General features: G+C 38.1%; 1 protein-coding gene across 1 annotated transcript; it reads left to right on the forward strand.

Annotated features, from left to right (window-relative positions):
* Window positions 1–456: 456 nt before the first annotated feature.
* On the forward strand, window positions 457–1,386 carry LOC142847150 (olfactory receptor 8B3-like). Its single transcript, XM_075967880.1, has one exon. The coding sequence runs from the start codon at window positions 457–459 to the stop codon at window positions 1,384–1,386; it is 930 nt and encodes a 309-aa protein (XP_075823995.1).
* The last annotated feature ends 10,336 nt before the right edge of the window (window positions 1,387–11,722 follow it).

The raw sequence follows: 11,722 nt of genomic DNA on the forward strand, positions 1-11,722 counted from the left end.
TATTTTCCCCGTGACTCTCTCTTTTTCTTTTGTTTTTAGATTAGGCACATGTTTTTCATCATATCACAGCAAAGATGAACCTGCAGTAGCAACCAGCATTGCACTGTCCAGGCATCTGTTCCAAATTTTAAGGTTGGATGGAGGGTTCTAGTGAAGGAAGACAGGATATGGGAGAAGGTTAGATGCTTATCAGGATATTCTTCTTGCTTTTTCATAAATAATATTAAAATTTGGTACCAGTGGACTTCTGACTTAAGATAATAATTTGTGACTGCAAGAGCTGATTCTATATGATTAATCTGGGCTAGAGGAAACATTCCCTACTTAGCAGAAATCTTTAATAAATAAATAAATATAGCAAAAAAAAAGAACTCACAGATATAAATGACCCATGAAAAGTAAAAGTCATCTTCTAATGTAGGTCTATTTTCTGTCTACAGATTCTCGTATAGAAAAATGAACAGAGTAAATGTCTCCTCGGTGACTGAATTCATTCTCATAGGTTTAACAGATCAGCCTGAACTACAAATGCCCTTGTTCTTTATGTTTCTATCAATGTATCTGGTCACTGTATTGGGAAATTTGTGTTTGATAATTCTTACTGTGTTGAATTCTCACCTCCACACTCCTATGTACTTTTTTCTCTTTAACTTGTCTTTTATAGACCTCTGCTATTGTTCTGTGTTCACTCCCCAAATGCTGATGAACTTTGTGTTAAGGAAGAATATAATTTCTCACAAGGAATGTATGACTCAAGCCTTTTTCTTTTGCTTCTTTGTTATTTCTGAGTTTTACGTGTTGACTTCTATGGCCTATGATCGCTACATGGCCATCTGTAATCCACTGTTGTACAATGTTGTTATGTCTCCTAAACTATGTTTGAACCTTATGTTTGGGTCCTACTTTATTGCATTTTCTACTGCTGTAGCTCACACTGCATGCCTGCTGAGATTGACCTTCTGTGGTGAAAACACTATCAACCACTACTTCTGTGATATTCCTCCTTTGCTCCAGCTGTCCTGCACGAGCACATATGCAAATGATATTATAATTCTTGTTGTTGGGAGCATCCATGTCATTGTTCCTACTTCAACTATTTTTATCTCCTATGGGTTCATCCTTTACAGCATCATCCACATCAGTTCCTCTGAGGGCAGGTCCAAAGCCTTTAGCACCTGCAGCTCCCACATCATTGTTGTTTCTCTGTTCTTTGGTTCAGGTACACTTGTGTACTTTAAACCCTCAACTGGGTCTATGAATGAAGGTAAAATCTCTTCTGTCCTTTACACCAATGTGGTTCCCATGATGAATCCCTTAATCTACAGCTTGAGGAACAAAGATATTAAAGTTGCCCTGATGAACAGCCTGAGAAGCAGATACTTTTGATTGTACATGGCTGTCTTTATGCCTCTTATTTCAGGCATAGAGATAATTCCTATATATGAGCAATATTTCAGCAGATGACTTTACCTCTGTAATTAGTTCCTAGAAATTATTCTGCTTTTTATTTTCATTTATTTTTTGTTTCTGTTGTTTTGTTTTTATTTGTTTTTAAACAGGCAGAAACAATTGGTGAAGTTATAAAAGCTAATCTGTTCTCTTTTCTGTCATAAAAAGTTATTTAAATCTCTAGATTTGATGTTAATATTTCCACAGTTTGCCTTCTTTATTTTTCTTGTCATTTTCACCATTTTCAATTCTCTTTCTTATATAAAAATAATGTCACTGGATATTGAGTTGAGGTTGGTATGTAACATGAAAAAAAAAAGCTTTAAAATAAAAAAAATTAAAATGCCATAGAAAATATTTACACACTGGTCTCCATTCATTACAAACCTTTATTTTATTCTCTAAAGATCTTCTTCAAATGACCAAATAAATAACACTATGGTGGCACTTTTAACGGTATTTGGGTTTTCCATTTTGAAGTTATATCTTTAAATGTGTAATTCAACCATCTGCTTCTGTCCTTTTCTTTACATCTCCAATGGAAAGTAACATAAGTTTTTCAAATGGCAGTGAGACAGATTTGATTTGTTGATAATCAATAGCTTAATTAAAATTGTAGAATAGGCTAATTGTTTTAGGTTTCAAGCATGCTATTAATTCACATACCTTTTGCATATGTTATTATTATTATGGAAATATGAACATAAGTGTATATTATAGACTTAAATCTTTATAATGATCTGTTAGTAAAAATCTGAATCTAGAACTGTTGCAGTGGTCACTTTATTTAGGCTTATTCTGTTTTGCTTCATTTATTTTTTTCCCTCTGGGTCTTTTGTATTTTTGTTTCATTGTTTTACATGTAGGGAGTTGAGTTCATTTACTATATACAATAATCTGAATGTTTTAAGTGCTAGTAATTCATGAAAGATCAGGGGCAGATAAGGTAACAACAAAAGTCATTAAATGAGGAAACAAGAAGACAGTGAGCAAATAAAAGCATTTCCCTCTAAAGACTCACTGAGACGTTTGAAAATCATATTATTATCTAAATCTTAACATTCTTCTGTATAACATTGCACATATTTCCCTAGCTTTATTAATCTCACATTATCCTTAACACCCACAATGTCTGACATTTAATAGTGGTTTGAATAATGAAGATTGCTTTATTGGGAACTGATGACATGTTATATTTGCTCAGCCCAAATAGAGTGAAGACAGCTACGTCAAGGAATAAAGAGCAAGTGGTCATTGAGACACTAGTTAGGACGAAATCTTTAGACAGTGCAGAGCAGGCAATCAATGCTTCTTTCTATGGTTTCTTTAATCTTTTCTGGAACCTCCTGAAAATATTATGAGGACTGAACCATCTCTCTGGATAGGTTAAAAATGTAAGCTAATAGACAATAAAGAAAAGTTTAACCCAAAGGAAGATTATGAGACAAGTAAATCATTCCATTATACTTGAATTTCATATGGATTACTATCTGAAATTTCCTTGCAAAGTGAACTAAATATTACCAAAATAAAGTGTGATGTCACAATAAATGTATCAAGGACAAAGACTTTAATAACACATACTCTTTAAATATCTGATCTTTTTCTCCTAAGAATGAATGTGAGTAGAAAAGTATTTATATTCAAGAGTCATTTTAAATTATTCAACAAAAAATGAAAGATTACAATAACTATTGAAAAACCTTTTATTCTGTCAAGAGTCCATCCTTCAAAGTATGTTGAAGGACAGTGAAATTCTGTGAATTTTTAAAAGACAAATCTCTTTCTGTCTAATGAAAATGATTCTCTTTAACATAAGATTGTAGCATTATTAACAGCAGTAAAACATATCCATGGTCCAAATGCCTATGACATCAGAAAGAGATCACTGTGTACACTTCTACAGAAGTGTTTGTTGCAGTGAGAGGTCCAAACAGGTCAATACAAATAAGCACCATCATAACACAAGATTGTCCACTTTCCACTATTTCTTTGTTCTCCCTAGAGCAATATGGTGATAATAAGGCTTCACTAGTGTCCTGTAGCAGTAAAGAAAGCAAGGAAGTTGCTTCTACATAGTCAGGATAAGTGATCGGTATATAGAATAATCATTAGAACGTATGTGGATCTATACTTGATGAAGTAAGCTCTCAGTAGCTCAAGACCAGCACAGATAATTTAGCAAACCCCTACAGAAAAAAGTAGCTGAGGAAAATTGTTGATGCTGAATGCTTGCTTAATGTGTTAACCCTCGGGGTAATAACCTGTGTACCATACAAAGCCCTCAGGAAAAAAATAGGCTCAGGGGTGCTAACCACATTTTATTTATATAAACACATGACCATTAATACCATTTCATCAAAATGTTCTATACTGCATGCTTCATATAAACATATAAATAGTTATATACTCTTGTATATATCCTGATTTTCACAATTAAATCTGTTACAAAACTATGATTGGATATTATTTATATGAACAGTGAACAAGAATATTGTACTAACTGTATGTAATTAACATTTATGGTACAAAATGGATATCATGGAAGTGAACCTACATCATTATGGTGACATTGGGAGCTATGGCATGTCATTCCCAAAATGTTCATTGAAGTGAGTCATTGGTCGGGCACCCAATCATCACTGGACCTGCACTGAAACTCCTTTTGGATATCCTTCTGTTGTCCCATGGCCTGGGGATCCTGTGGATAATGTTCCAAAGGACTACTACTTTCATACACTCCAGCAGACCATAGACAGGGTAGATGTTAGGGTGATCCACCCCAAGATTAAAAATGTGAATCTGGATGGTAGCTGAACTGGTTGTTTCATGACAGCCTCACCAGGTGAGGGGCAGAGCCAGGTTTCCTAGGCCCATGCTATCAGTAACTGCTTTCCCATACCTCTGGTGAGGGATGGGGCCATTTCTCTCAAGTGTCGGAGGCATGACACTTTTTCCATAGTTGGGTGGGGTCAACTCTCCTGCTATGGTGTCCAGTGACAGGTAGGGCCAGCTATCCTAGGAACAGTGAGGGGTAGGGCTGGCACAGCATTGCCCTTGGATTTCAAAACAAATGGTCCCTATTACCTCCATATGGTACTACAAGCCATGGACATCTGCAGAGACCCTGTCTGTAGCACATACATTTACCCAGACATGCCCTTAAAAGCACCATGGATCCTGATATTACCATGGCCCTGGTGACAGCACAGTGCACGTGAATAAGTATGGTCCCTGTGGCAGCAAGGACCTCAGACACACTCATGATCTGAGGTGGCTGTCCAGACCTCAAGCATCCAATCAGCCCCAATTGGCAACAGGAGATATGGACATTGATCCAGACCCTGGGTGTTGCTGTGCCACCAAAGTAGACATGGCCCATGGCAGCAGCCTGGGACCAGATGATACCATGGCCTCATGTAGCAGTGTATGCCACCTAGATTGTTATGGCCTTGATAGCAGCATGGTCCCCAGACAACACCATAGTCACAGGTTGAGGTCCAGAACCTGAGCATCCGTGTGGCCTTTTGTGGTACCAGGGACAATGTACAACAAACACAGGACCCAACTGCATGAAGAACATGGACCCAGATATGGTTCTTGGTAACAACCCAGGTTTGAATGCCACCATGCCATAGGTGGCCGCACAGATCTCTCAGATTGGTATGGTCCAGATGGCAGTGTGACCAAGGTCAGACTGAGAGGAACCTGCCTGCTCTGAGAGTGTTTTTCTTTTTTTCTATTATATAATATTGATTTTTGTTTAAAAACATCAGGTGTCTATAAATGTGAGGATTTACATTTGGGTCTCTGATTCCATTCCATGATTTACCTGTCTGATTTTGTGACAATACCATGTTGTTTATATTATTATAGTTCTGTAGTACAACTGGAAATCAGTGATGGCAATATTTCCAGTTCTTTTGTTATTTTAACTATCCTATTTTTTGTTTTGTTTCATTATTTCATATGAATTTGAATAGCGTTCTTTAAAGCACTATGAAGAATTGTGTTGGGATTTCAATGGGGATTGAACTGGATAGGTAGATTGCTTTTGGTAAAATGGCAGTTTTTACTATTTTAATTCTACTAATCCATGAGCATTGGAGATCTTTCCAATTTTTGATCTTTTCCCCATTTTTTTCTTCAAAGACTTACAATTCTTGTCATAAAGGTCTTTCTCTTGTTTTCTTAGAGTTACCCCAAGATATTTTATATTATCTGTGGCTATTGTGAAGGGTGTGGTTTCCTTGATGTCTTTGTAAGTCCATTTATTATTTGAATATAGGAGAGTATTGGTTTTCTTAGTTTATTTGTATCCTGTGACATCTCTGAAGATGTTTATTTATGAGTTCCTGGTTGAAATTTTGTTGTTGCTTGTGATTACTATCATATAGTATGGAAATATTAATACTTTGATTTCTTCATTTCCAATTTGTATCACTTGATTTCCTTTAGTTTTCTTTTTTTTATGTATTTTTTTATTGATAAAAGGAGAATAAAGAAAAGAAAGAAAAAAAACAAATTTCCACCTCCTCCCAGCCTCCCATTTCCCTCCCCCTCCTCCCATTCTTCTCCCCCTCCTCCCACCCCTCTCCCCTTCCCCCCACTTTTCTCTCCCTCCCTCTCCAGTCCAAAGAGCAGTCAGGGTTCCCTGCCCTGTGGTAAGTCCTAGGTCCTCCCACCTCCGTCCATATCTAGGAAGGTGAACATCCAAACTGGCTAGGCTCCCACCAAGCCAGCACATTGCATTGGATCAAAACCGCGTGCCATTGTCCTTGGAGTCTCATCAGCCCTCATTGTTCGTCATGTTCAGAGAGTCCAGTTTTATCCCATGCTTTTTTTGGTAACAGTCCAGCTGGCCTTGGTGAGCTCCCAGTAGATCAGCTCCACTGTCTCAGTGGGTGGGTGCACCCCTCGTGGTCCCGACTTCTTTGCTCATGTTCTCCCTCCTTCTGCTCCTCCTTGGGACCTTGGGAGCTCTATCCAGTGTTCCAGTGTGGGTCTCTGTCTCTATCTCCATCCGTCGCCAGATGAAAGTTCTAGGATGATATGCATGATATTCGTCAGTATTGCTCTAGGATAGGGTCATTTCAGGTTCCCTATCCTCAGCGGCCCAAGGAACTAACTGGGGGCCTCAGCTTGGGCACCTGGGATCCCCTCTAGGGTCAAGTCTCCTGCCCATCCTAAAGTGGGTCCTTTAACTAAGAAATGGGGTTCCGTGCTCCCCTATCCAACCTTCCTTTATCCCGATCCTCCTGTTTCCCCAAGTCCCCCCTCCTTTCCTTCTACCTTTTCTCTCCCCATCTCCCCTTACCCCCATCCCACCCCACCCCCAACATCCCACTTTTCTCCCCGGCAATTTTGTATACTTCCCTTATCCAAGAGGATAACTATATGTTTTTCCTTGGGTTCACCTTCTTATTTAGCTTCTTTAGATTCGACTATTGTAGACTCCGTGGTCCCTATTTATGGCTAGAAACCAATTATGAGTGAGTACATCCCATGTTCAACTTTTTGGGTCTGGGATACCTCACTCAGGATAGTGTTTTCTATTTCCATCCATTTGCATGCAAAATTCGAGAAGTCATTGTTTTTTACCGCAGCATAGTACTCTAATGTGTATATATTCCATACTTTCTTCATCCATTCTTCCATTGAAGGGCATCTAGGTTGTTTCCAGGTTCTGGCTATTACAAATAATACTGCTATGAACATAGTTGAACAAATGCTTTTGACATATGATAGAGCATCTCTTGGGTAAATTCCCAAGAGTGGTATTGCTGGGTCGAGGGGTAGGTTGATCCCGAATTTCCTGAGAAACCGAAACACTGACTTCCACAGTGGTTGCACAAGATTGCATTCCCACCAGCAATGGATGAGTGTACCCCTTCCTCCACAGCCTCTCCAGCAAAGGCTATCCTTGGTGTTTTTGACTTTAGTCATTCTGACAGGTGTAAGATGATATCTCAAAGTTGTTTTGATTTGCATTTCCCTGATCGCTAAGGAGGTTGAAAATGACCTTAAGTGTCTTTTGGCCATTTGAACTTCTTCTGTTGAGAATTCTCTGTTCAGTTCAGTGCCCCATTTTTTAATTGGGTTAATTAGCCTTTTAAAGTCTAGTTTCTTGAGTTCTCTATATATTTTGGAGATCAGACCTTTGTCTGTTGTGGGGTTGGTGAAGATCTTCTCCCAGTCAGTAGGTTGCCTTTGTGTCTTAGTGACAGTGTCCTTTGCTTTACAGAAGCTTCTCAGTTTTAGTAGGTCCCATTTATTCAATGTTGCCCTTAATGTCTGTGCTTCTGGAGTTATACCTAAGAAGCGATCACCTGTGCCCATCTGTTGTAGGGTATTTCCCACTTTCTCTTCTATCAGTTTCAGTGTTATCGGGCTGATATTGAGATCTTTAATCCATTTGGACTTGAGTTTTGTGCACGGTGATAGATATGGGTCTATTTTCATTCTTCTACAGGTTGACATCCAGTTGTGCCAGCACCATTTGTTGAAGATGCTTTCTTTCTTCCATTGTATACTTTTAGCTCCTTTATCGAAAATGAGGTGTTCATAGGTTTGTGGGATTAAATCCGGGTCTTCTATACGATTCCATTGGTCGACTTCTCTGTTTTTATGCCAGTACCACCCTGTTTTCATTACTGTAGCTCTGTAATAGAGTTTGAAGTAAGGGATGGTAATGCCTCCAGACAATCCTTTATTGTATAGGATTGTTTTGGCTATCCTGGGTTTTTTGTTTTTCCATATAAAGTTGATTATTGTCCTCTCCAGATCTGTGAAGAATTTTGATGGGATCTTGATGGGGATTGCATTGAATCTATAAATTGCCTTTGGTAGAATTGCCATTTTTACTATGTTGATCCTCCCAATCCAAGAGCAAGGGATGTCCATCCATTTTTTGGTATCCTCCTCAATTTCTTTCTTCAATGCCTTAAAGTTCTTATCAAATAGATCTTTCACTTCCTTGGTTAGATTTACCCCAAGATATTTTATGCTGTTTGTGGCTATCGTAAATGGAGAAGCTTCTCTGATTTCCCTCTCTGCTTCCATATCCTTTGTGTATAAGAGGGCGACTGATTTTTTGGAGTTGATCTTGTATCCTGCCACATTACTAAAGCTGTTTATCAGCTGTAAAAGTTCTTTGGTGAAGTTTTGGGGGTCGCTTATGTACACTATCATATCATCTGCGAATAACGAAAGTTTAACTTCTTCCTTTCCAATTCGAATCCCCTTGATCCCATTATGTTGTCTTATTGCTATTGCTAGAACTTCCAGCACTATATTGAAGAGGTATGGTGAAAGTGGACAGCCTTGTCGTGTTCCTGAGTTAAGCGGGATGGCTTTGAGTTTCTCTCCGTTTAATTTGATGTTAGCTGTCGGTTTGCTGTATATAGCTTTTATTATATTTAGGTATGACCCTTGAATCCCTAATCTCTCCAAGACTTTTAACATAAATGGATGTTGAATTTTGTCGAATGCTTTTTCAGCATCTAATGAAATGATCATATGGTTTTTTTCTTTCAGTTTGTTTATATGCTGGATTACATTGATAGATTTTTGTATGTTGAACCAGCCCTGCATCTCAGGAATGAAGCCTACTTGATCATAATGTATAATTTTTCGGATGTGTTCTTGGATTCGGTTTGCCAGTATTTTGTTGAGGATTTTTGCGTCGATATTCATGAGTGAGATCGGCCTGTAATTCTCTTTCCTGGTTGAGTCTTTGTGTGGTTTTGGTATCAGAGTAACTGTAGCTTCATAAAAGGAATTTGGTAGTGACCCTTCTGTTTCTATATTGTGGAATACATTGAGGAGAATAGGAATTAGGTCTTCTTGGAAGTTCTGGTAGAATTCCGCATTGAACCCATCTGGCCCTGGGCTTTTTTTGGTAGGGAGGTTTTTGATAACAGCTTCTAATTCTTCGCGACTTACAGGTCTGTTTAGATTGTTCACCTGGTCCTGGTTTAATTTTGGTAAATGGTATTTATCTAAAAAAGTGTCTATTTCTTTTACATTTTCCAGTTTAGTGGCATACAGGCTTTTGTAGTAAGATCTAATGACTCTCTGAATTTCCTCTGTGTTTGTGGTTATGTCCCCCTTTTCATTCCTGATCTTATTAATTTGCGTGTTCTCTCTCTGCCGTTTGATTAGTTTGGATAGGGGTTTATCAATCTTGTTGATTTTCTCCAGGAACCAGCTTTTTGTTTCATTGATTCTTTGGACTGTTTTCTGTGTTTCTATTTTGTTGATTTCAGCCCTCAGTTTGATTATTTCCAATCTTCTACTCCTCCTAGGTGAGTCTGCTTCTTTTTTTTCTAGAGCTTTCAGGTGGGCTGTTAAGTCTTCAATATGTGCTTCCTCTGTTTTCTTTAAGTGGGCACTTAGTGCGATGAACTTTCCTCTTAGCACTGCTTTCATAGTGTCCCATAAGTTTGAGTATGTTGTTTCTTTATTTTCATTGAATTCAAGGAAGACTTTAATTTCTTTCTTTATTTCTTCCTTAATCCAGGTATGGTTCAGTAGTTGACTGTTCAGTTTCCATGAGTTTGTAGGCTTTCTGGGGGTAGCATTGTTGTTGAATTCTAACTTTAATCCATGGTGATCTGATAAGACGCAGGTGGTTACTAATATTTTTTTGTAACTGTGTAAGTTAGCTTTGCTACCGAGTATGTGGTCAATTTTCGAGAAGGTTCCATGAGCTGCAGAGAAGAAGGTATATTCTTTCCTGTTCGGGTGGAATAATCTATAGATGTCTGTTAAGTCCATTTGCTTCATTACCTCCATTAATTCTCTAATTTCTCTGTTAGGTTTCTGTTTGATTGACCTGTCCATTGGTGAGAGAGGAGTGTTGAAGTCTCCTACTATTAGTGTGTGTGGTTTGATGGCTGCCTTGAGTTTTAGTAATGTTTCTTTTACATACGTGGGTGCTTTTATATTAGGGGCGTAGATATTCAGAATTGAGACTTCATCCTGATGAATTGTTCCTGTTATGAGTATAAAATGTCCCTCTCCATCTCTTCTGATTGATTTAAGTTTGAAGTCCACTTTGTTAGAAATTAGTATGGCCACACCTGCTTGTTTCTTAGGTCCATTTGCTTGATAGGCCTTTTCCCAGCCCTTTACTCTGAGTAGGTGCCTGTCTTTGTGGTTGAGGTGTGTTTCTTGTAGACAGCAGAATGTTGGATCCTGTTTTCGAATCCAATCCCTTAGTCTGTGCCTTTTTATAGGTGAGTTGAGCCCATTGACATTAAGTGATATTAATGACCAGTGGTTGTTAACTCCGGTCACTTTTTTAGTAGTAGGGTTTGTGTGTTTCCCTTCTTTGAGATGCGCTGGTGAAAGGTCTCTAGATGACTGAGTTATTGTGGGCATTGTTGGACTCCTTGGTTAGTGATTTTCCTTCTATAATTTTCTGTAAGGCTGGATTTGTGGCTACGTATTGTTTAAATTTGTTTTTATCCTGGAAAATTTTGTTTTCTCCATTTATAGTGAACGAAAGCTTGGCTGGATATAGTAGTCTGGGCTTGCATCCATGATCTCTTAGTTTTTGCAGTACATCTATCCAGGTCCTTCTGGCTTTCATGGTTTCCATAGAGAAGTCAGGTGTAAGTCTGATAGGTTTACCTTTATAAGTAACTTGGCCTTTTTCCTTTGCGGCTCTTAATATTCTTTCTTTATTCTGTATATTTTGTGCTTTGATTATTATATGGCGAGGGGATGTTTTCTTTTGATCCAGCCTATTTGGTGTTCTGTATGCTTCTTGAACCTTCATAGGTACCTCTTTCTTCAGGTTGGGAAAGTTTTCTTCTATAATTTTATTAAGTATATTTTCTTTACCGTTGAGATGCACTTCTTCTCCTTCTTCTACTCCAATTATTCTTAGGTTTGGTCTTTTTATTGTGTCCCAAATTTCCTGAATGTTTTGTGATGAGAATTTGTTGGTTTTGCTGTTTTCTTTGATCAGTGTGTTTATTTTCTCTATGGTATCTTCAGTGTTTGATATTCTCTCTTCTATCTCATGTAATCTGTTGTTAGTACCTGTCTCTGTCATTCCTGTTCGTTTACCCAGATTTTCCATCTCCATTCTTCCCTCGGTTTGTGCTTTCTTCATTGCTTCCATTTCATTCTTCATGTCTTGAACCGCTTCCCTAACCTGTTTGATTGCTTTTTCTTGTTTCTCTTGGTTTTCTTGCGTGTCTTTGAGCGATTTATTCATTTCCTCTACCTTTTTGTTTGTAATCTCTAATTGTTTATGGCAGTT

This window comes from Microtus pennsylvanicus, chromosome 3, assembly GCF_037038515.1.
Source record: "Microtus pennsylvanicus isolate mMicPen1 chromosome 3, mMicPen1.hap1, whole genome shotgun sequence".
Classification (NCBI taxonomy): domain Eukaryota; kingdom Metazoa; phylum Chordata; class Mammalia; order Rodentia; family Cricetidae; genus Microtus; species Microtus pennsylvanicus.